The 24,236-nt window shown below is 51.9% G+C and overlaps 3 protein-coding genes across 5 annotated transcripts; all 3 read right to left on the bottom strand.

Annotated features, from left to right (window-relative positions):
* Positions 1 to 1,723: 1,723 nt before the first annotated feature.
* On the bottom strand, positions 1,724 to 2,517 carry LOC117189004. Its single transcript, XM_033393843.1, has 3 exons — positions 2,393 to 2,517; positions 2,018 to 2,328; positions 1,724 to 1,956 (listed from the first exon to the last, which is right to left on the bottom strand). Exons 1-3 carry the CDS (start codon positions 2,394 to 2,396, stop codon positions 1,855 to 1,857), a joined length of 417 nt encoding a protein of 138 aa, XP_033249734.1. The 5' UTR covers positions 2,397 to 2,517; the 3' UTR covers positions 1,724 to 1,854.
* Positions 2,518 to 5,377: 2,860 nt separating this feature from the next.
* LOC108164520 (lon protease homolog, mitochondrial-like) lies at positions 5,378 to 9,786 on the bottom strand. 3 transcript variants are annotated; one of them, XM_033388329.1, is made up of 9 exons: positions 9,353 to 9,786; positions 9,037 to 9,295; positions 8,778 to 8,976; positions 8,591 to 8,720; positions 8,234 to 8,538; positions 7,737 to 8,159; positions 6,959 to 7,663; positions 6,699 to 6,888; positions 5,378 to 6,635 (listed from the first exon to the last, which is right to left on the bottom strand). In XM_033388329.1, the coding sequence occupies exons 1-9, from the start codon at positions 9,686 to 9,688 to the stop codon at positions 6,393 to 6,395; spliced, it is 2,790 nt and encodes a 929-aa protein (XP_033244220.1). In that variant the 5' UTR covers positions 9,689 to 9,786; the 3' UTR covers positions 5,378 to 6,392. The 3 variants fall into 3 exon arrangements, with proteins under 3 accessions (XP_033244220.1, XP_017155799.1, XP_033244221.1); XM_017300310.2 differs by having other exon boundaries at positions 5,379 to 6,635; positions 6,944 to 7,663; positions 9,353 to 9,785; XM_033388330.1 differs by lacking the exons at positions 9,037 to 9,295; positions 9,353 to 9,786 and having other exon boundaries at positions 5,379 to 6,635; positions 6,944 to 7,663; positions 8,234 to 8,520; positions 8,586 to 8,720; positions 8,778 to 8,870.
* Positions 9,787 to 10,472: 686 nt separating this feature from the next.
* On the bottom strand, positions 10,473 to 24,210 carry LOC108164519 (cubilin homolog). Its single transcript, XM_017300309.2, has 12 exons — positions 23,974 to 24,210; positions 23,604 to 23,897; positions 23,140 to 23,323; positions 22,264 to 23,025; positions 21,034 to 21,789; positions 20,280 to 20,972; positions 18,446 to 20,173; positions 18,234 to 18,396; positions 17,127 to 18,179; positions 11,925 to 16,573; positions 10,829 to 11,504; positions 10,473 to 10,771 (listed from the first exon to the last, which is right to left on the bottom strand). Exons 1-12 carry the CDS (start codon positions 24,060 to 24,062, stop codon positions 10,497 to 10,499), a joined length of 11,322 nt encoding a protein of 3,773 aa, XP_017155798.1. The 5' UTR covers positions 24,063 to 24,210; the 3' UTR covers positions 10,473 to 10,496.
* Between the last annotated feature and the right edge of the window lie 26 nt (positions 24,211 to 24,236).

Raw genomic sequence — 24,236 nt, 5'->3', positions numbered from 1 at the left:
ATACATACATTTGTGTCGATTGGCCCAATCTCTAGCGCTCTCTGGGAAACAAACGAATTGGCACCGGACCGGAGTCGAGTCGTCAGCCGGATTATTATATCATGCAACAAAATTTGATATTTGTTAATTTTGTGTGCATTTTTGTATAAATTATTTAATGCGCGTTGTTGCGCATGTTACCCCGACCCCAGACCCAGACCAGACCAGACCTTGTCATGCCCTCAGACCCAGTAGTCTCTTTGGCTCTTCTCCTCGATTTGCTGATGACCCGTTACCTGGTCGTTGTTCATGGCGGGTTCGGGTTCGGGTTCGGGTTCGGTTTCGGTTTCAGCTTCATCTGAAGACCATCAAAGGCAGCAATAACAGCACACAACTTTTAAAGCGATCGGCATTTTAGCACCTTGTTGTTTCTGCGTCAAAGCTGTTTCGAATGACGGTTACAAAGCATCGCTAGTGTTGGGGCAGGCCAGCCCCAGCCAGGTATCTGAATGGAAATCGGAGTGATTATAATGAGGATGATTTGACGTGGTGTGTGCAAATACTTTGGCTGATCAATGGCCCATGGGCCGGTCAGCGCAGAGGCTTGACTCACCTTATGCAACAGCGTTTGTCATATACATATATTTAAATGTGTCTATTTAAATGTTTTTTGACCAAATTCCTTACGCGATATAATTTCGAATACCCCCGGTATGATGAAGCTGGTATTTGTATCATATAAATGGCGCAAAGACGAATTCCAGTCAAAATATTATCTAGTGTTCATTCTTCAAAAGGTTGAATCTCTACGAACGAAGGCTGTCATTCATAGTGGCCACGACCTGGAGATTCATAGGGTTCAACGCTGCAGCGTCACATCACCGTTGACTGGTTCTCTTCCCGCAACTCCCACTTGTGGCCTCTTGTCGATCTCCTATCCACGCGTCACACTGCCGGTTAAGTCGAACTTGCGTGCCAATTTCCTTAAGTTCTGACCGGATGAGCGCACCAGGAGCACCAAAATGCGGATCTCCAAGAGGTAGAAGCAGAAATGAATCCATTCAATGGATTTGCAAGTGGTTGAGAAAACTGCAGCACAGGATGTAAGAAAATAACCAGAAACAGAGTCAAATGGAATCTAAAGCTAGGAGTTAGGACGACTTACCAATGTGTCCGGCGGATGTACGTGGTGCTATTGAGCCCTTGAAAATCAATTTCAAAGTGTGCTGACCTATTAAGTGATTGAATTACTTTCGGTGCCATGTATTCTTCTGCTCATTTGAATGGGGCGATGCCTCTACAATCTACGCGTTAAAGCCGCACTGTAATTGAGATGGTAGATGGGTTAAAAGAAGCACACAAACTATACATAATATACATATAGAATAACACGGTGTGACTTATCTGGAAGCCCCCAAGCCAGTGTCAGCCAGTTGACAATGCTTCTGCTGATCTCATCCTGCCGTCAAAAGGTGATCTAGGCGTTTATAGTTCTTATGTAAAAAGAAGGGCATACAAATGTAAACAGCACTTCAATTAAATGCACTAACTTGGCGGTAATCCACTTGGTTGGGGTGCTCTTGTGCTCCCGTTGCTGCTGTACCCAGCTAGGCCATGTTTCCTTTTCCGTCATCTTAAGTCGCATGTAAATATGAAGCCTGTCATGTGGGTTCGTGGGTGTCCGATGCTATTTTACATACATTAATACAAAGAAAGACTTCTACCCCGAAAAAAAACACATTAATTAATTGAACACAGATGTATTTTCAACACGTTAAGTTGACTGCTAGATATACATTTTTGAATGTAAATTGATTCTGCTGGTGACGAGTATCAAACTCGGCTTACAGATCACTATCGGATAGTATGGCGTTCTCAATCTGACGGATCTGAGCCCAAGTTTTTTTTAGATTCCTTGATTACTTTGGCGCTCGCCAAGCAGTAGGGACACTGGCGAAAGTCCATTAGGAAAGCTTCCTGTGGGCACATGGGGTCTTAGAACATAATCAACCAAAGGAAAATATAGGCAAGAACTTACAGATGGATGCTTCTCGCATATTGTGGCAACGCGTCCATGCAAGTAGTGGTGGCAGCGACCACACTCGAGGGCCTTCGCTGGACGCTTGCATATGCATGTCTTAATAATAATGTTCTCCGATTGCAGATCGGATCCGATATCCTCCTCTTTTTTCTCCGCACTGTTGTTGGCGTCCACGTACAAGCATTTCTTGTCGACCTGTTTCTTTTGGTAATTAGGTTTAAGGACTGTTACGCTGCGCGGCGATGCTCCGTTAAGATTCCCGTAGATTGAGTTCAGACGGGCGAAAATTGAATTCTGATCAGTCCCCTCTGATTCCGGAATGGTAAGAATTATTAGCCGCACTTTTCACACTTCTCACACACACATATTTACCCATTTTGCTTCTGATTTTGTTATGTTTAGTAATTAGATCCAGAGCGACACCAACTAATGATTAATTTAACTAAGTTGATTTGTCGCAATTATAAGCTCCGTTTATCCACAATAAAGAAAAATCGCGGCTAGCACAAATGGAATCGGTGAAGGACCAACTGTCCCAGGATCGCGAGGATCCAGACTGTCGAACGGCATTAAAATCTCGACTTCGAAAATGAGGCCGATTTTTGGCAAATTAATGATGTAACCATCATGATTTTTTGCGAAAATCGTGAAAAAAGTGATGTCCCTTTTTCTGATGGCAGTCGAATTGCAGGACTCTCCCGATCACGAAAAGACATGCCTCGCCCGGATCGGCCGCTGCTTATCCGAGATATAGCTTACAGAAAAAACCAGTATTTCAAAGGTATGCAAATCTAAATCTTCAGAAGGCTATATCTCAGACAAATAGGGCCAGATCGGCGAAGGACCAACTGTTCCAGGATCGCGAGGATCCAGACTGCCGAACAGCATCAAAATCTCGGATCGGCCGCTGCTTACTCGAGATATATGTAGCTTACAGAAAAAACCAAACAATCCTACTAAGCAATCGATGTTAGCCATTAAGAGGTTATAGATATAGATCTGATCAGCAATGGTCCTACCATCCTAGAGGGAGGATAGATGCAGGAGGCAAAATCTGCGAGCTTTCTGGATTAGATCCCAGGCTCTTTGACTCTGGCGCTCGGCTATTGTCACGTCATCATGAGCCAGCCCTGACGCCCATTCATACGCCGCCGAATCAAACACTGGGCTACAGCTTCAAAACGCGTAAGTGAATCAGTCTACAATTGTGGACATATTTTAAACTACATCTTCCTTCACAGAGGACTTTTGTACCATACGTTATGCCACAAACCGAGTCGTATCCGACTTCCCCCTCCAAAAGGAGTCATATTCAAGCATTACCGACGCGTCTTCGAGACAGAGCGAAGCCTATCGCAGCCAGACAGAATCGTATCCCAACAGGAGAGAAGCGCACCCCTTGCAAGATCCGAACCTGTCAAGCAATCGTCACCCTTCGACCTGACCATCGACAACAAGGACTTTGACTATGGCGACCAAGGGAGAGGCTACGCGGGCTACTAGATTCTAGGCTGATATCCTTGTTGTTAGGTTTAAGGATAGACGAGTCTATTCATTTAGATAGTAGATACAAATGCTTTCCACTTGTATATTTATACTAAGCTAAGTTTTGATGAATAAAACTATTGAACAATCATTCTTGTTGTATCCTTTATGGGGGAAACGATCCCGATTACAAAAAGGCTTGGCACGCCCAGGTCGGTTTTTATTGGGGAAAATGTCTTTGATCCTTGATAAGGACTCCAAAAAATCAGGGACACTTTTTCGGTAGTAGAAAGCCATCGCACGCTCAGATCGGCCCAAAAATAGCCGAAAAAACTGAATTTGTATGGTTGGGGTTGTTGGAGTCCTTACCGAAGGATCTATAATATTTTTCTGATCACGGTGGGCCATGGCAGGCCGATCCGGAGGCTCACAAATAAGGGAGAAAACAAGATATATATGTCTTGCCAAAATATCCTTGATCCTTGGTAAGGAATGCATTAGAGAATGCAGAACCTGAGAATGCTTGAGAAGAATGCAGAACCCAGGAAGACGTCGCATGAGAAAATATCCTTGATCCTTGGTCTTTGATAAGGACTCCATCAAATCAGGGACATTTTTCCAATCCCAGGAAGCCGTCGCAGGTCCCGATCTGGTCGAGAAAACTAAATATGTATGGTTGGGGATGCTGGAGTCCTTACCGAAAGATCAAGGATATTTTCGTGGTCACGGGGGGCAATGGCTCGCCCCGATCGGGGCACAAGTAAGTGAGAAAACAAGATAGATATGTCTGGAGAAAATATCCTTGATCCTTGCTCCTTGATAAGGAATGCATTGCATCAAGGAAGCTATTACGAACACAGGAAGGCGTCGCACGGCTATGTCGGGCCACACAAAACGCAGAAAACAAGAAAAGTTTTTGTTGTCAATTGTTGTACACAAATTTTTTGTTGTTGTACAACAACAACCCTCAATCTGCGGCCGCTCAAATTGGCAAAAAACGAGAATTTCGAAACGGGGATACCAGGCGAACAGAATCCAGCAGAAGATCGCTAGTTTTTTTCCGTTTTCTACCACCCAAAAGTATGCAACGTTTTTTATATTTTCTTTGGCCGCTCAAATGGCAAAAAACGAGAATTTCAGAATTTATTATTTTTATTGTTTTTGCTTAAAATAAAACTCAAACAATTCAAAAAAAACAGCGACCTTCTGCTGATTTCTGTTTGCCTGGCATCCCAGACTTGAAATTCCCGTTTTTAGCCATTTGAGCGGCCAAAGAAAATATGAAAAATATTGCATACTTTTGGGAGGTAAAAAACGGAAAAATAAATTTTAAAAAAAATATCGACCTTCTGCTAATTTCTGTTCGCCTGGTATCCGAAATCTGAAATGTTCGATTTTGGCCATTTAAGCGGTCGCAGATTGAGAATTGTTGTTGTACAACAACAATAATTTGTTGTATACCAATTGACAAAAACAACTTTTGTTGCTTTCTTCCTTATTCGTGACCCGATTGGAAACTGCGACGGCTTCCTGTGTTCGGAAAAAGCTTCCTTGATCTAATGCATTCCTTATGAAGGACTCAGGATAGAGGATATTTTCTCTAGACATATATATCTTGTTTTCTTCCTTATTTGTGGCCCGATCGGGACGTGTCATGGCCCACCGTGATCAGAAAAATCAAGGATCAAGGAAATTTCCCCCAATCATAAATGTTTAGTTTTCTCCGCTATTTGTGAACCCATCTGGGCGAGCCACGCCTTTTTGTATTCGGGATCATTTCCCCCATACAGGATAAAGCAAGGATGATTTTTCATAAAGTTTTATTGATCGAAACTTAGCTTAGCATATATAATAAACAAGTGGAATTATTTGTATCAACTATCTAAATGAATGGATGCGTATATCCTTAAACCTAATACCGATATATACCTAGAATCTAGATGCCATAGTCAAAGTCCTTGTTGTCGATGGTCAGGTCGAAGGATGACGATTGCTTGTTAGGTTCGGATCTTGCAAGGGGTGCGCTTCTCTCCTGTTGGGATACGATTCTGTCTGGCTGGGAAAGGACTCGGTCTGTCTCGAATACGCCTCGGTAATGCTTGGATAAGACTCCGTCTAAAACGCATAAAACTTCAAAGCGATCAAAAAGAGGTCCATAGAAGGCAACAAATTGGCTGCCAGATCCTTAAACGCCCCCACATCAGTTGTCGAGATCCAAATACATCATTGACGCCTCCTTCTAGCGATGACTCTACTCAATCCCCCAAGAGTGGGTAGGTCTGTGGAACGGAACAATTCAAAGAGGTCTCTCTCGAACTTCGTCTCTTTAGCATCCTCAGTTCAGGGATGAAGTATAACCTCAAGGGAATCCCATGCCTCAGAACCTTAATCAGCACATCTATATACATATATCATTGGACTCATTGCGAAGATTCTATGGCATGAGTAGTTGTTCTTTTAAATTGAACAAGAAGCAAAACAATCGTTCGATCTGGAAGTTCAGTATCCTAGCACCGAAGAATATTATTTTATTGCTGCAGATGGCCGTGGCCGGAGAGATTGATATTGTGCTGACCGGTCCTATCCATGAGACACCTAGCTCGACGATTAGTGTGCGCCTCGAGATGTTCGGCTAGCTAAGAAAGAGCTGGAAAAACAAAAATATGACGTCTTTTCAAGGATTAAAGGTATTTAAAATAAAATCTCAAATAGTACAAAGGGATGGCCTTCAGAAGAAGCTACTTCTTACACTTTCCAAGAGACAATTTTATCATTAGCAAGGAACCATTTGTAGCACTTATAAAATATGTATATATCCTCTTCTCAACTTTAATAGTCGCCTAATCATTCAGGTTAACAACACCCAACCCCTAAGCTAACAATACGATTAAGACATCGGCCTCCATGGCTTGACGTTGACCTCGCCGGACACCTTCTCGAGGGGCACCTGCACCACTTTGGCAGTCACATCCACGTTTTGGGTGGGCTCGGAGAAGGCGATGTTGTAGACATCCTCGTAGGTAGCCGCAAAGTATACCTCCAGGCCTTCGGTTATGAATTTGGGCAACTCCGCAAAGTCCGACTGGTTGTCCGCGGGCAGGATGAGGCAGTTGATGCCGCTGCGACGTGCCTGAAAGTGGCGGTAATTTGATCAGATCGAATCAAGCTGAACAATAATTACGCATCTGCTTACGGCTATGGCCTTCTCCTTGATGCCACCAACGGGCAGAACTTTGCCTTTCAGCGATATCTCGCCCGTCATGGCCACATCCTTCCGCACGGACCTGTTGGTGGCTAACGAAATTAGGGCGGTGATTATAGTGATGCCAGCACTGGGCCCGTCTTTGGGTACGGCCCCCTCAGGAACATGAAGGTGGATGTTCCTATAATGGACACAGATGAGATGGATCAACGAGTGACTTCTACGAGGACTCTTACTTCAGCTCTAGGTACTTATTGCTTAAATCTCGTTTTACAATAAATTTACGCGCCACAGTGAGTGCTATTTGCGCCGACTCCTTCATTACATCTCCGAGGCTTCCGGTGATGTATAACATGCCACCTCCTCGACCTCTACGACCGTTCCGCTTGCTCCGTGGCGATGTTTCAATGTACAGCGATGAGCCGCCCATGGCCGTCCAGGCTAGGCCAATGACCACGCCCGGCGGCGTCGTCTCGTACATGCGATCCGAGGTATAGATCTGCTTGCCCAGGAATGTGGTAAGGTTTTCGGCATCCACTGGGAAGTGGGTGCCCACCTTCTTGACGAAAAGAAAGGCCACCTTGCGAACAACCTTGTCGATCTGCTTCTGCAGGTTGCGCACTCCGGACTCGCGGCAATAGCTTCGTATCAGCATATTCAGGGCATTCTCGGTGATGCTGATATGCTCGTCGGTCAGGCCAGAGTCGTTCATTGACTTCGGCACCAGATACTGACGGGCAATGGCCACCTTCTCCTCGGCCACATAGCCAGACATCTCAATCAGCTCCATTCGATCCCTCAGTGCCTCTGGTATGCTGTCAACCACATTGGCCGTGCAAATGAAGAGCACACGCGACAGATCGACTGGCACGTCCAGATAGTGGTCTAGGAAATTGGCATTCTGCTCAGGATCGAGAAGCTGTAACATCGCCGAGCTGGGATCTCCCAGATGGCCTCTGTGGATAGATTGATTGGTGATAATATTTCTTTCTATTCGACATTACATCTATTGCTATTCGTGCCACCTACTTGCCGATCTTGTCCACCTCATCAATGAGCACAAGGGGATTCTCCGTCTTGGTCTTCTTCAGGCACTGTATTGGTTTGCCAGGCAAAGCGGCCACGTAGGTGCGACGATATCCCTTGATCTCAGCCACATCCGTCAGGCCACCCACACTGAAGCGGAAGTACTCACGATTCAGGGCCCGAGCAATGGACTTGGCTATGCTTGTTTTGCCCACACCAGGCGGTCCGTGGAAGCACAAGATCTTGCCCTGCGTGGTGCCCTTCAGGGCACTGACGGCAACAAACTCTAGGATGCGCTTCTTGACATCCTCCATGCCGTAGTGATCTTGGTTCAAGATCTCGCTGGCCTTGTCCAGGCAGAGATTCTCAGGGTTTTTGACGCCCCAGGGTAGCGAGGTGAGCCAGTCGAGGTAGTTGCGGGTTACACTATTTTAACCAAAAAAGAAAGTTACATTATGATGATGCATTATGATGGCGGAACTAATGGATCTCTTGCATACTTAAATTCAGAGCTATGACTCTCTAGAAATTTCAGTTTTGTCAGTTCATTATCGATGACCTGCTTGATACTTTGGGGAACGATTTTTCCTTTGAGTTTTCCGCAAAAGTTTTCAGCGATGGTGGCCTTGTCGTCTTTCTCAATGCCCAGCTCCCTCTTGATAACATTCAGCTCTTCCTGCAGTATGTGTCTGCGATGATGCTGTGTGACCTTTTCCTCCACCTCTCGTTCAATTAGCTCCTGCAGTTTCCATAGCTCCAACTCCTTTTTGATTAAGGTCAGGGACAGCTGCAGGCGTTTGCGGATCTTAGAAGAAAACATTTATTATCATACAAAGGAAATCTTTACTCAACTGTACATCTGTTTCCTCTAGGATGTTTTGCAGCTCCTCCGGGTAACCGGCTGAAAGGGAGGCACTCAGGTCGCATAGGTAGATGGGATTGTCCACATCTCGTTGATTTTGATGCAGCATTCGACGGAGACTATCCCTAAAATAAAGCGAGATAAGCAGGGAGTTTCTTCCGGTTTCTGATTTTATAGCTTACCTATACAGGGGATTCAAAATCATAATGTCGCGTAGGGTCTTGACAATCTCTTGGGTGAGCGCCTTGACCTCTATGGTTTGTTTGTAGATCTGTACCTTGACATTCTCCACCTCTACAATGAGCACAGGCGCTGCAGCGGGGGCAGCTGATGCTGATGCGGATGTACTCGCTTCGGCTTCGATTGCGGCTGCAGCTTCGACTGGAAAATGCCATGATGTCACAAGAAAATTTTTCACAATTTACATATTTGGGCTCATACCTGGCTCTTTTGGAGGTTGCTGATCCTCGACCACCTGTCCTGTGATGCGTATACGACGATGGGCCACCAGCAGTAGGCGCAGCTTGTAGCCCAAGTCCATAACCTCTTGAATCAGTGCAAAAGAGCCCAGCTGATAGACTTCGTCCAGACTCCTGACGATCTCCTCCTCCCCATTGAATTTCCTGAGGAAAACCCCAACATAAGGCTGGTTGAGCGTAACTTTGCGACGCAGCAGCTCTACGACAAACGGATTGGACACCTGGAAGATACGACGTGGAAGGCTACGGGCGTTCAATGTTCCAGTCATGGCACTCACCTCCACATTCATCTTGAATCTCGGAAACACGGGATGCCGACGCACGGCCAGTAGCGGAACATTTGGCCATTCGTCGGGCACTTTCTCCGTGTCGGGCACGCGGGCATCTCGGGGCATCTCATCCCGCGCTTTCATGTCGTCGAAATCATCGGAAGTGCTAGTGAAGAAGCGCTGAGCCATCATTGTCGCCTCATTGGGTCTCTCCAAGCGAGTAACCGCTAAAATCTCGCTAAAAAATCCGGACAAAGCCTTTTGGCCACGGCGATTGCGGGTCCACACGACTGTCGAGGACAGGCCATGCATTAGCTGCCGCCCACGTACGGCGCGAGCTATCATTTTCAATCAGCTCGAGATAATAAAATTTATAAACTGCAGAAAACGAAGCAAACAACAAAATGTTGTGACAGGACGTACTGGTGAAGGGATGATGGTAGTGTTCTAAGTTTCCTGGCAAACGAGTGAATTGTAACAGGAAATGCACAACAACACTACAGTTCGTTAGTTCTCAAAAACAACGGTTGTATTGCTGTACCGTTTCCTTATGTATACATACGAGTAGGAACACATTGTTCTCAACAATTAAATCGCAATTTTTTTGAAATTGTGCTGCAAAATGTTCAGCTCCGTGGACGAAGATGCGGCCGAAGCATTCTGTCGCATTGCCGAGTCCGGCAACAGTCTTCTACAGAGATTCTTCTACAGTCGACGTGCCACCGACATGAGGCAGACAGCGGCTCAGAAGTGCCATGCCTGGAGGTCCCATCATCTGACAATCGAACCACAAGGGTCGTGGAATAAGCTCTCCCTGCAGACGATTATCATCTTTGGCTAGTTGGCCGGGCCTACACGCAGTCACGAGTTAGACACGCTGTGGGACAACCTTACCTGGGAGTACAATGCCAAGTACAGGCGCACGTCTTCAAAAAGTATACTATTGTAGGGGAATGACAACTTTAAATTTGACTTTACCGAGCTAAATTGTTCAAAGCACTAAGTCGTTCCACACTCGACGGATAAAGGTTTGTTATATACCAATCAGATTTTTAGCAAATTTTGGTGAGCTTTATAAAAACGGATTAAACAATTTGTTACACTTGATAGTTTGGATAAATAAATAAAATAAAATAAAAATAATACGATAGAATTATGCTAAGGCTGCCGCATCGAATGCTCCAAGCATATATGCGGGTATCTGGTAGTTGGAGTAGACGCTGGAGAACTTAATGACCCAACCGACACCGTCGTAGTTTACAGTCTTATGGAAGCGGACGACCAGCTGGCTGCTCTGGCTCTTGTAGACACGCGGGGCGTCATCGCCGCAGAACCGTCGCATCTCTCGCTCCTCGCCAGTGACCACGTCCGTCTCCAGGAGCTGCAGAAAGTCTGTGTGGCAGGTGCTTCTCGAGCCCAGATTGAAGGCTGGACAAGGGAAAGGATAATCAGTTTTGGGCCAACTCCAAGGAAAGCTTGACTTACTCTCGAAGAACAGGAGCACGCGGTTGTTGCTGGGCACCCGGATCGTCCAGCGGCAATCGGAGTTGTTGCGTACATTGTCCGGATAGAAGGGATTGGTGAAGATGCCCTCGGTGTTGTAGAGTTGGCCGCCGCACCCGGGGCCCGCCTCCACGGGGCTGGCCAGGAAGGTCAGGTCCAGCGTGCTCAGATAGGAGCCGGTCTTAATGTGCAGCCGCAGCTCGTTCGTCTGACTAAAGAGGCTCTTGCCCGCATCCACGTAGGAGCAGACGCGCTGCAGCGACTGGTTGTTCCTGTCGAACACCTGCATGTTCTCCTGATCGCAATCAAATGATCCGAACACCAGCTCCGCCTGGTACAGGCTGAGCGTGTAATTGGCAGGCGCCCGGATGTAAACATCGCAGTCCGAGGTCTCCGACAACCGCACTCGTCCCTGAAGCCCACTATAGTGGCGCTGACAGTCCGAGTCCAGGGACACCCGAATCCGGAAGCCGGGCCTAGTCACCGCACCGTTCGTGCGGAACTTCATGTACACTTCGTGGGCATTCGCGTAGTATGTGTCCGGCTTTCCGGCGCCGCAATACACATGCTCCGTGGCATAATTGAGCATGTTCAGACCGGACGTGTGGCCGTTGAAAATAAGCTCACTGCCAAAGCCCCGCTCCACCATCAGGGCATCCTAAAAATCACAGAGACAGAGAGACAGGAAAACTTAAATTATTTGATTTGAGGATACATTTGCGAAGCTTTTAAACAGCAGCTTCCAATAGCTCTCAAGATATTTTCCACAATCAGTTCTAGCAACGTCTATCCGGATGCTCTTAAATTATCTTTTGTATCGCTCTCTTTTCAGTAACAGCAAATACAGCAACAAGATTCGTTGTGATTGCATGTGTGTGAGTGATGAATTGGATGTGTGAATGAAACCCGAACCAGAGGCTGGTCGTGCTCATCCTAATCATGCTGAAATTATACATGGTGGTACGCTCACGCAACGGGCTCTCTGTTCGGGTCTTATTTTGGTCTTCCCTCCCGCACCATACATGGTGGCAAAGCGCTGAGCGTAAAATAAAACCCGAATCTTGACGGAACAAATTACCTCATTGTTGTAGATTTTCAGATAGTCAGCCGTACAATTACCACTGGCATCGGGTCCTTCCAAATCGAAGCTAACGAACTGAAGATTGAGGGCCGCATCCCCGGTGATCTTCCAGAAGCAGGCGACACCGTTGTCGTAATTGCCTTCGGCCTTCGTGGAGGGAGAGCCTAGGGTGACCTGCTTGAGGCCAGTGGATTCCAGCTTAATCTCCGGACTGCCGCAAAGCCTCGGAATGTTGCTAACGGTCAGCTCGAAGCCGGAGTCATTAATGTCCGAGTTCGTGAAGAAGCGCAAGAAGAGTGTGTGCCGGGAGGTGGTCAGAGTTGGCGGCTGATTATAGCCGCAGAACCTGCCAATGAGCTCCGAAAAGGGTCCGGCCCCGTCGCGCAGCTCAACAAAGTCCTTATGGCAGTCTTCGGACTGCTCCACATGGAAGCTGCGGAACTCGATGCTCAGCTGCTGATCGGCCGGTGCACTGAACACGATGTTGCAGTCCAGGTTGGGGTCGTAGCCCTCCTGGCTGTAGAACTTGCTGAACACATACCTGGCGGAGTTGTTAATTTGGATGTGCTCATCGCAGTTGCGCAGCACACGCACCAGGGCCCGGAATCCTCGCGAGGGATCCCGCTCATCGGAGAAGCTGTGGATCAGAGCGCGATCGCTACCGATGCTGATGGTGGGCAGATCCTCGGTGATACGCCCACAGAAGCGTCCGGCCCGCAACCTCTCGTTCGGCACCGCCCCGGCAAAGACCTCCACCCCGTCGTAGGCGCAGTTCGAGTGTCCCTCAAAGTCGAGGAGCTCAAACTTGATGGTGAACTTGTGGCCCTCTGGCGCTGTCAGATTCCAGTAGCAGTCGCTGCTGGGCGGCAGCATGTTGTCCGTGTGCTGCCGCGGCGACGCCACCACGCCCGTCTCGCTGACCACGCCACCACACAGCCGAGTGCTGTATACGAGCCGGAAGCCGCGCCCGTTGTAGCTGCTGTCCGTGCGTAGGGTCAGATCGATGGACTGCTTGGCCCGGTACTCGTGGTTGTGCTTCACCCCGCAGATGGTGGCCTGCTGCACGTGGTCGTTGCCATCCCTCGTGACCACCGTGACGTTGTCGAAGGGGCAGACATTTATGGGCGCCTGCTCCAAGTCGAACTGCAGGAAGCTGACCAGTACGCCGGCTGCATGCGGATCCTGTGGCACGAATGTCCAGCTGCACATGAGGTTCTTATCATAGCCCGGGTAGCCGGGGCTGGTCAGCTCCTGCTCGTCGGCAGTGGCGTAGAGAGTACCGCCGCAGTTCCGCTCGAACTTTGCCACAAATCCGTCGCCCACCACATCGGCATCGGAGCGGAATATGAGACGCATGAAGGGGGCTGTGGTGTTGATCTGTTGCGGCGGGGCCCGACCACAAATCCTCTGCAGGTCGGTCCAGTTGCCGCCGGACTCGTTGCGCTGTTGGACCAGGAGATAGTCCTTGGTGCAGCCACTACTGTCCTCGATGTAGAAGCGGGAGAGGAACGATAGTCCAATGTGGTAGCCCGGCTCCGATTCCACCTCCCACACGCACTCTACGTTGTTCTTGTACTGCTCGCTGAAGTCAATGTGGCGATACGGATAGCTGAGCTTGCCCCCGCACCCCGAACCGTACTTTATCGACACATTGAAGGTGGAGTTGGCCTCGTACCGGTCGGCATGGTACTCCAGGAAGAGACCGCGCTCCACCACCAGATTGACGGCCGAGGCCTGGTCGCAGTAGGTGCCCAGAGTGGGTGAGTTCTGGTCGGGACCGTTGTACACCTTGAGAAACTGCTGATGGCAGCCGCCCTCACCTACAGATCCACCTCCATTCGGCAGGTTCACTGTGAGGGACACCTCCAGCTGGATATCCTGCGGAGATGGTCCGTCCTCTCCGTTCGCATCCATGTCGGGACCGATGGCCCAGGCACAGTCGATGGCTCCCGCCACACCGCTCATGCCAGTCGGCTGGCGGATGGTCAGATTGTCACCCGGCTCCAGCGGCCAAATGCCGCCGCAGGACTGCATGCTATAGCCAAGAGCCAGATGCCTGAGCTCGTTGCGGATGCTGGCCGAAACGGTCAGCTGAATGGGGAAGGGCACTCGCACGGTGGGCGGAGTGTCTCCGGGGCCAATGCTATCGAATCCGCAGAGGAAGTGTGAGAGGAGCGGCTCAGACTGCTCCAGGCGCGAGAGCTTGAGGGGCGAGAGGAGGGCGCAGATGTGCTGGTTCCTCATGATCACGGAGCTACTATTGTAGTACAGCACCTGGATGAGGATCGTGCTGTTGGGCGGCGGACTGAGGTTGTAGCTGCAGTGCACCATGCTGGTCAGATTCGACCGCTCAAAATTCAGGGATCCTCTGGGCCCGCCCTCGACGGGGTTCAGGAGCCGGCACTCACTTATTCCGTGGGCGCTGAAGCGTAGCTTGAAGCCGCGATGTCGGCCAAAAGGCAGCAGGAAGGCATCGATACCCATCGTGTTGTCCGAGGAGATTATCTCGGATGGTGGGTCGCTGGTGTACCGTCCGAGGATGGATTGTATTTTGTGGTCATTGGCGAAGGTGAGGCGGCCACGGAAGGCGGGCGACCCTCGAGTCGTTGTCTCTCCGCCGGTATTGAAGTCGAGAATCTCAACGCGGACACGTCGTCCCTTGGGCACCTCCAGACGCCACACACAGTGCATCGGATGGGTCACGCCGTCCGGATAGCCTGGTGTCTGAAGCACTCCCTGCATGGCCACGATTTTTTCGCCGCATCGGGACCCGAGCGCCTTATAGCGGAAGCGGAATCCCTGGTTCTCCTGCAGGTTACCATCGACCAGCCGCAGCCGCACCACAACCTTGTTGGTCTCCACCAGGAGTCGCCTGTCGTTCGTGCCGCACAGAAGCAGGGTATCGATAACACGCTCCTCCCCCTCCAGGCCGTATGCCTCGATCTCCTCCAGCCGCACGTGTGTGTGCTGGGAGCAGTTGGCCCCCTCCGGCTGGGGCAAGTGCAGCCTATCGCTCTCGAGGTTGATGGTGTTGCCCTTGTCCACTTCGATGGTGTACACGCACTCCTCCAGGGCCATGCCCTGATCAGAGTGCAGTTGCAACTGGTCCGGAGTCGGCGAACTGAACTCCCCCTCCGGACTGTAGTAGGTGCCGCCGCAGCGGGCGATGCTGAGGCGGGCCTGGAAGCCGTGCAGCGGCTCAGGCACCTCTGTGTAGTAGCGTATCCGGAGCTGGCTGCCCGACGAGTATACCGTGTTCGGCTTGCGATTGCCGCAGAAGCGTCCCAGCTCGGGCCTCAGCTCCGTGCTGCCGTCGTTCATCTGGATGAACTCGCGGTCGCATTCGGTGACATCTTTGGATGCGCCCGTCGCCGCAGTCAGATCGAAATTGCCGAAGAACTGCACGGCGATTCTGTGCTGCGACGGGGCAGTGATCACCCACACGCACTCCGAGTGCGGATTGGGGAGGTTGGGGTAGTTGGGGGAGGTGATGACCTGCTGCTCGCCTGCGGCAGGACCCAGTACGATTCTGCCAGAGCAGGCGTGGCCCAGCTCCTCGAAGCGGAAGGTGACCCGGAAGCGAGGATATCCCTGGTAGCGGAACTTGATGTACGCCCGGTTGGAGGTCGTCTCCAGGACATCCGTAATGCCACTGTCGCAGTACTTGCCCCTGCCCAGGAAGGGGGAGTCCGCGGCATAGCCGTTCCGCACCATCAAAAAGGTGCCGCACTGCTGCTGACCTCCGCCGAAGGGAGACGGAGCTCCGGACCCGCCATTCGGGCTGTCCAGCTGGAAGTCCGGAAAGTCGATACGGATGCGACGTCCCTGGCGAACGCGCAACTTCCACACGCACTCTTGGGGCCTGAGGGGGCTGGAAAGCACAGTCTCCGTGATGTTAACCAGGCCCCTGGGAGAGGAAAACTCTGAGCCGCATTCGGTGCGCACCACACCGTTGAAGCCCGTCATATTAATGCTCGCATCCGTGATGAACTCTACCTTGAGGTAGGGAGATCCGTGAAAGATGCGCGGAGAGGTGTTGTTCGGTTCGGCGCAGAGCTTTGCCTGCTCCGTCCAGGTCTGCATGTCAGCACTCTGCGAGATCTTCAGATAGTCGGCTATGCACTCACCATTGCCAAAGACCTCAAGATCGAGCTTGGCCAGCTGGAACACGGCGTGCATGGCAGGATTGACCGGCACCAGGCTCCATGCGCACTGTAGTCCAGCCTCATAGCCGCCGGGGTAGCCGGGCGAATTCAAAGTGAACATTGTCTGGTTTAGGCGGAGCAACTGCTGGCCGCAGTGGCGCGTCTGCTCCTCGGCCGTGCGGTTCGACCGCAGCGACTCCTTGGACAGGCGCTGCCAGTTCAGCTTGAAGGGACCCCGACTGGCCGTGAAGTACACCACATTGGTGCTGGATATAATGGGTGCGTCGCTCACTGTTTCGAGCTGTGCTCCGATGTCCGAGTAGCCGTCGTAGAAGCGCAGATGCGGATGGTCCAAGTCCCTGAGATGGTCTACTGTGATCATGACCACATAGTTCTTGTCCACGATTATGCGCCAGCTGTACGGATCGGCGGACTGGAATTTGCTCGGATATTGAGGTGACTGCACTATTCCCTCGGTGCCGTTTAGCTCGTTGTGTCGCTCTAGAAATAGCGCATGAATTTAAGAGAAACAAAACAAAAGTTCAAAACCAATAAAAACAGTAACTGATTCTTAGTTAGTATATGTATGTATATGTGTCTGTTTTTCTCTATTCTCACAACAATACCAGCCGCGTTTTATCTTGCTCCCCTCTGCCAGAGCGCATACACTGCACGAGGAAGAGTACGTGCGTGAGAGAAAGAGAGAGAGAGAGCCAGTTTCAGATCTTCCTTCTGGCTATAATATGGATTCGATCTGATCCAGATTCGGCCATCTGCTAGATATGGTCACGCTTTATGATTCAGTGCAGAGGCGGAAGGGGGCGTGGCACAATTGTGAAATATCCTTGATTTAGTGTGATTTCACAGGAGTCTGGATACATGTTGTGGTCGCTCTAACTCTTATAGTATCTGATATCTAGGCGCTCATCGGACGGACAAGACCGACATGGCTGATCAAGAAACGCTTCCTTCCGTGTGTTACACACACATCAATTTTCAGCAAAAATCTAAAGTACCCCAATACTCTTCAAGTACCGGATATAAACAGACATACCATAGTTGTAGGAGGCCATGAAACCCTCGCCCACGATGTCGTCGTCGCTCTTGAACTTGATCCAGATTGATCCCCGGGAGTGAATGACTCCGGGCACCTGATTGCCACAATATACCCCGATGAGGGGGCCGCGCTCGACCTCCTCGCGCACCTCCATATAGTCCCTGTTGCAGCCGTCCGATTGCTCCAAGTCCATCGACTCGATGGTCAGACTCAGGGAGTTCCCCTGGCTGGCCGCCAGCACCCATATGCACTCGATGTTCGGAGGATAGCTGCCGGGGTAGTACGGGGTGGTGAAGCGGCCGGATATGGCCGTGTAGAGGCTGCCGCAGGCCGTGTCCATGGTCATGAAGTGGCCCTCGAACTCCTCCACCAGAAGCAGGGGCAGGCTGATGGTGAGCGACTGGCCATTCGATATAAGCGCCGGCGGATGGGAGCGACAGAACCGGAGACGCGGCGTCCCCGTAGCCTCAGGGCCATCGTAGATCTTTACGCCCACGGGCATGCAGTCGCTCTCATGGGGATACATGGTGTCAGCCTCCGATCGCAGCTTGATGCTAGTGGCCGTGAAGATGATGTGTTTGCCGGGATCAGATGCCTGCAGCACCCAGAGGCAGGTTTCATTGCGGGCCGCCTGCCGCTCCAGGCTGAGGTATTCGAAGTCGGTGTCATCGATTGTGATCTGTTGGCCACACGACTCATGGAAGTGCAGGCGGAATCCCTTCCGCGCGATAGAGTCGTCACTGACGAACCGCACTAGGGCTGTATTCGAGCCGGAAATCTGCTGCTGGTCGCCGTCGCTACCGTCGCTACAGATCTTGAAAATTCTCCGGCCCTCGGTATCGTCGTCCCCGCTGTTGGTGTCGAAGGCCTCGAGGTAGTCCCAGGAGCATTCGTATCCGCTTTCAATCTCCAAGTCCTGCACATCAAAAACTATACGATGGTGCGGTGACACCTCCACCAACCATTCGCAATGGCTACTCTCCGGATACGGCATTGGATAGTTGGGCGATTGGATGACCCCGTTCCGGCCGGTCAGCTTTCCACCGCATTCTGTTAAGGCGTTACGTTAGACACGGGGATTTCTCGAATCTCTGGAATACTCACCCGCTCTGACTGTGCGGTAGGTGGCCTCGAAGCCGCGACCATTGTGCGAGCCATCGGCGATAAAGCGTACGTGCATCCGGTGGCCGGCGCTGGTGAGGACCAGCGTAGTTGTCACCCCGCAATGGCGCTCGTGTACGTACGCCTCGTGCGGATGATTGGACACCTGCAAGAATTGTAATCAGATAACAGTGATGAGAGATCATATCACCCACCGTCAGAGCATCCTTGGTGCAGTTGACGCTCTCTTCGAGGTCCAGGTTGGACACAGTCAGCTCGATGGTATCGCCCAACTGGGCATTGATCAGCCAATAGCACTCCAGGTTGTTCGGATACATGCCCGGATGGTTGGGCGACTGGAAGGAGCCGCTCTCGCCACGCAACTCCTGCTGGCAGCCATCGATGCGGTACTCCAGCTGAAAGTTCACGTTGCTGGCATTGTGCACGATGGTCACAACGTCGCCGCTGACATTGTGGGCACCCGGTCCCAGCAGGGGCAGCAGGGAGCCACCATCGATGAGGTAGACCCCGCCCGGTAGAGCTGTGGGCAGGCGCTCCTCGTGCCGCTCCATGTGGGAGACCTCTAGGCGGATGCGGTTTCCGCTCGGCGCTCGGATCGTCCAGCTGCAATTGATGGGGATCTGATCCCAGAAGGGCTCCATGAAGTTCAGGCTCTCGATGGTGCCGTAGTTGGCCGTGATGTTGCGGCGACAGTTAGTCGTGTAGGAGATGCGGAAGCCCCGCCTCGCATTGTTGATATCCGAGTGGAAGGTGACTGTCGCCTCGTTGTCATCAAGGCTCACCGCACGATGGCTCTCGTCCGGCTGCTCACAGAGCTTCAGCATGGGCTCGAAGCCCGGATGCCGAGAGCCGGTGGAGATCTTCACGTTGTCGTACACGCACGCCTCCGTGCTCTCCAGGTCCATGTCCTCGATGAGCAGCTGCACTCCCGACCCGGGATGGACTCTCACCTGCCACTCGCAGTACGCATTGTGCGGATAATTGCTGGGGTACCGTGGAGAGGTAATCACTCCCTCATTGGAGCTGAGGCGACCGCCGCAGCCGCTGGCGAAGACGCGCCACCGCAAACGAAATCCGTGCCCACTGACCGCAGCGTCTGTGTGGAAGAACAGGCGCAGCTCGTTGCTGAAGCTGGGGACGCGCGTAGGTATCTGTGTGCCGCAGAATCGTCCGATAAGGGGCGAGGACAGATAGCCTCCATTGCGCACCTCGAGGTAGTCCCGGCTGCAGTTTGCAGAGACCTCCAGGTCGAATATCTCTAGCTGCACCTCGACAAGATGGCCCATGGGCACGGTCAGCCGCCAGTCGCAGTCGAGCCCGGCCGAGTAGTTCATCGGATAGCCGGGGGAGATGAGCTCCCCGCTGGAGGCGTGTATGTGCCCACCACAATTGTCGATGTCCACGAAGCTGAAGGCCAGCTCGAAGCCATCGTATCCACTGCTGTAGTCCGACACGAACTTGATGGTCAGAAGGCGGGCCTGAGTCACGAAGTCCTCCGGCAGTGCCATGGAGCAGTACCGGACCAGCGGCTTTGCATCCTCCTTGTAGGCATCCATGCTGTCGAAAATTTCCACACGATCGTACGAACAGTCGCTGCTGCTCTCCAACTGAAAGCTGATCCAGTGCAGCCGGATGACCTTCCTCGGCGGTGCCTGGATCACCCAGAAGCAGGTGAGATCGTTCGCATATTGGCCGCCCTCATCCACGGGCAGACGTATGTTGCCCTCTTTGGTGTACACACCGCCGCAGTGTTCGCTTGAAGCGGCCACCGTCTGATATTCGAACTTGAAGCCACGTCCCCGACTGTTTCCGTCCGTCTGGAGCTGGAGGATCAAGTGGTTTGTCCGGCTCAGAAACTCCTCGTCCGGCAGACGCTTGCCACAGTAGGGTCCCAGTATCTGCCTGTTTATGCCAGCGTTGATCTAAAAAAGATATACAAATGTGAAATTCACAATAAGGGGACGATGAATACCCCTTGTAGGACTCTTTTGAATGCTAAAAGAAGGACACCCCTTTGATTTCACTCACCCTTAAGCTAGTGCCTAGACAGGCATCATCCTGGTCATCCTCATCGCTCGTCTCTGCACCATCCTCCAGCTGGAAGTCCTGCCGATTAATGATGATGAACTTGTTGGGTGCCGTTGTGATGGTATAGGTGCAGAGTGTGTCGCTGGTGGTCAGATTGGGGTAGCCGGGCGAGAGCACAGTGCCCGAGTCGCTGTCGAACGTGTAGGAGCAGAGGGTCCTGTAGTGCAGCTCGAAGCGTCCACGCGTGGCGTACGCCTTGATGCGAACCCGATTAAACAGAGACCGGAAGCTGGGCGGAGTTCCGGGCGTCTCACCGCAGTGCTTGGCCTGCAGAAGGCTGGTGCCATCGACGGCCACATCGTACAACTCCAGACAGTCCTGGCGATCCATTTCGAAGGTGACGAACTCAATGCCCACCGACTCGCCCACGGCCAGGCGGATCTCATACTCGCAGGACATGGGCACGTCACTGGTCAGACTGCTGGTGCGGATAGAGCCCTCCTTGCTGGTGTAGACTCCGCCACAGCCGGGCACCCGCTCCTCGACTGAGTAATGCAGCTGGAAGCCCGTGTCGCTGCCGTCGTCGTCCGAGTGGAACTGGATGATGGCCTCGTGGGTGGGCAGCAGTAGGGGAGCGGGCTGCCCGCTGCTGCAGAACTTAGCCAGCTCCCGATTCGAAAGGGAGTCCTTGATCTGTTAAGAGTTCAGTAAGTGGTTCAGTGTATGCTTACCACCCAATCCCCCTGTTGCTCACCTCCAAATAGTCAAAGTTACAGTTCGTGTGCTGCTCCAGCTGCAGGCTGAAGAACGTGAGCTTGATGCGCTTGCTGGTGGGGGCCACCAGGAGCCAGCGGCAGTCCCGATTCCTAGGGTAATTGCCCGGCGAACCGGGCGATGCCAACGTGCCGTGGGTATCGAATTCAAGGCGGCCACCGCACTGGGGCTCCATCGACACCCAGGAGAGATCGAAGCCCTCGCGCGAGGTGCTGTTATCCGATCGGAACCAGAGGTACAGCTGGTTGCCCGATGAGACGATGTTGCCGCCGTGCGGCAAATGGTTGCCGCAGTACCGACCGATGATCTGCGCCGCCGCCGATCGTCCGTCGTTGACCTGCAGCCAGTCGAAGCGGCACTCGGTCGAGTCCTCCAGGTCGAAGCTGCTGAACGTCACGTTCAGCACCAGCGAATCGTTTGTACGGATCACCCACGCACACTGGGCATTGTGCTCGTATCCGGTTCCCTCCGGCGGATACCTCAGCCGACCGCTCTCCGCGCTCAGCATCGCATTGCAGCTGCTGAACCGCGTGGAGCACAGTCGATCTCGGTAGCCCGGCAGACACTGACACACGAATCCGTCGCCACTCGACATTGTGGGGTTGCAGCGTCCCCCGTTCTTGCAGGGATGCGCGTCACAGGGATTTGGCAGTGGCTCGCACAAAGGGGGTCGGAAGCCCCTGTTGCACAAGCACGTGAAGTTCGAGGTTCCAGCATCCAAACAGATGCCATTATTCTACACAGTGCGGGAGGAAATATTGAATAATCATTTGGTAATATTTATTTTGGAATGTATGTACTAGATATGTGTTTACTGATGGGAGGCAGTACGGCTTAACGGATAGACAGAAAAGGATTACAAGAGGGATTGAGAGAGGTCTTCCTTGAAGGAGAATAGAAAGTGTTTTCGTTACATATGTGCATATATAGTACATATACATACATATAGTAACTATTGTACATGAATTACTTGAAGGAAGCAGTTCAACAACTACAAAAAAACACTAGTTTTAGTTTCCCGCGTCATGTACACGCATGTATGTGGTTCTCGAGCATTCTCTTTCGCAGCATTCGCTTGTGCGTCTCGAGTGGAACAACAATGTGCCGCGTCATGTGGAAGCAATGGGAGCAAGGACCGAGGTGCCCATCGCTGGTCTAAAGGCACAATAATAAGGCAGAAAAAAAAGATCCGGAAAGGGGGCGTACTCACCAGACAGGGATTAGATTTGCAGTTGTTGGCCGTGCCATTGACACAGCCATTGGAGCCATAGCCAGTGCCGACCATTCCGGCCGGACAGCTGCAGACGACAGTGCCGGAGATCTCGAAGCAGTTGGCCGCCGGATGGCAGAGCCTGCCCCGCGGCGAGCAGCTGCTGATGGTGGCCAGCTCCGAGTTGCCGGGACTGCTGCTGCTCGGACTGTTCCGCTCGCAGATTCGCCCATCGCCCGTCCAGCCCACGGGACACTCGCCGCAGTGGTGGGAGCCGTAGGTGTTGAGGCAGTCGACCCGCGGACTGAGGCTGCAGCCGCCGTTGTTGGCCTCGCACTCGTTCAGGTCGCGGCAACTGATGCCGTTTCCCGTGAGCCCAGGGGCACAGGGTGCGCAGGTGAAGCTCCCCGGCAGATTGATGCACTTCGTGGAGCAGGGCGTGTGGGCAGCCGCATCGCTGCACTCGTCCACATCCTCGCCGCAGACAGGCGTCAGGCCGTTACTCTTCCAGCCCGCCTCGCAGAGGCAACGGTAGCCTGCCTCATCGGAGCTTGGGACACAGGACCCATGGCCACAGAGCTCCCAGGCACTGGCCTGCGAGCAGTCGCCCTTGCGCTGGGTGCAGTGCATTCCATGCCACCCTGGCAGGCACAGACAGCTGTACGATCCAAACTGATTCACACACTGGGCTCCGTTCTGGCAGGCCAGATCGGTGCCCTCGTACAGGGCGCATTCGTTCACATCAATCTCGCACTTGGCACCCTAAAACGACGCAAAAGAGAGATGATACATATACAAATCACCGTTCAGAGACGCCCCTCAATACGCCCCACATTGGGGTCGACGGGTGCGACAGAACATAGCAGAACAACCCACCTCGAAGGCCGGCCGGCACTGGCAGCGATAGCCATTGAAGGTGCTGTAGCAACTGCCGCCGTTCTCGCAGGGTCCGCTCTGGCAGTTATTGAGATCCAGCTGCGTCTCCAGCCGATTCACCTTGTTCTCCATGGCCCTTAATCTGACCTGATAGCGTCTCAGCAGAACCCGTGATCCGCGTGTCCTGCAGTTATATAGAGAACACTCAGAATTGGAGCAGAATACAGCCAAAAATGATGACCTTGATAGGTATAAAACTCTCCCTCGAAAAGGAAAGAGCAAGTCGTACTAAAAAAATACATTTTTCTTTTACAATTATTTAAATTGGAGGATAGACTGTGCTTTTGAGTTATAATTTGGACAATTTGGGTGCCTTTAGTTTGAGTTTTTTATCTTAAAATGGTATATGCCCAAGGGAAAGGTTGAAAAATCTCCATCCACGCCAGAAATGGGATGGATCTCACCTGTTCAATTGCTGTTGCAGCATGCTCTTGAGTCCATTCGAACCAAAGGCCCGCCTCTGGAAGTCCGCTAGTTGATCTGCCAGCTCTCGGATATCAACGAAATCCTCGGTCGAGCTCCATTCATCTTTGGCACTACCGGGCCGCTTTTTTGATCCCACGCTGGCCAGCAGCAGCTCAAGGACATCGTACTCCTCGTTGATGGTCAGCCGAGAGTTGCCTGACAGACGGAAGCTGATGTTCCGATTAGCACCGGACTCGAAGATCAGATTGCCATCTTTGCTGATGATTTTCGGCCTGAAATCGGTGGGAAGGGAGTCGAGATCAAGGCCACACGATAGATGTTTTTTTCACAGTTTGGGGCGTCACTTACGAGTTGACAAAAGCCTCCGCCACTGGCCAAACATCCGCAAATAGGATAAGGCATGGCCACAGCAGGAGTCTGCCTCTTGCAGATCCCATCAGAGAACACTTTCTCAATCACTCACTCGATCACTTGGACAAAAAAATATGCAGACACAATCCCCAGGAAACACTCGGAAGAAATTCAAAACAAGGGTTTTCCGCACCGCTCGGCTACCGATGTCCGACTGTGCCTATCTCCCAGAACGCCGCTACTCAGATCAACTAAGTGTG

This window comes from Drosophila miranda, chromosome XL (assembly GCF_003369915.1).
Source record: "Drosophila miranda strain MSH22 chromosome XL, D.miranda_PacBio2.1, whole genome shotgun sequence".
In the NCBI taxonomy this organism is placed as follows: domain Eukaryota; kingdom Metazoa; phylum Arthropoda; class Insecta; order Diptera; family Drosophilidae; genus Drosophila; species Drosophila miranda.
The sequence above is the reverse complement of the archived record's forward strand: the minus strand, read 5'-3'. Positions and strand labels throughout refer to the sequence as shown.

Coding starts and splice junctions, on each gene's coding strand:
- LOC117189004 (XM_033393843.1), bottom strand. Junction 1,957..2,017: donor TATGCGAGAAGCATCCATCT/GTAAGTTCTTGC, acceptor ATGTGCCCACAG/GAAGCTTTCCTAATGGACTT.
- LOC108164519 (XM_017300309.2), bottom strand. CDS start 24,062: ATGGGATCTGCAAGAGGCAGACTCCTGCTGTGGCCATGCCTTATCCTA. Junction 23,898..23,973: donor GCGGAGGCTTTTGTCAACTC/GTAAGTGACGCC, acceptor CACCGATTTCAG/GCCGAAAATCATCAGCAAAG. Junction 20,973..21,033: donor GTAACTTTGACTATTTGGAG/GTGAGCAACAGG, acceptor AACTCTTAACAG/ATCAAGGACTCCCTTTCGAA.
- LOC108164520 (XM_017300310.2), bottom strand. CDS start 9,688: ATGATAGCTCGCGCCGTACGTGGGCGGCAGCTAATGCATGGCCTGTCC. Junction 8,539..8,590: donor ACATCCTAGAGGAAACAGAT/GTACAGTTGAGT, acceptor TTTTCTTCTAAG/ATCCGCAAACGCCTGCAGCT. Junction 6,889..6,943: donor AATAAGTACCTAGAGCTGAA/GTAAGAGTCCTC, acceptor TGTCCATTATAG/GAACATCCACCTTCATGTTC.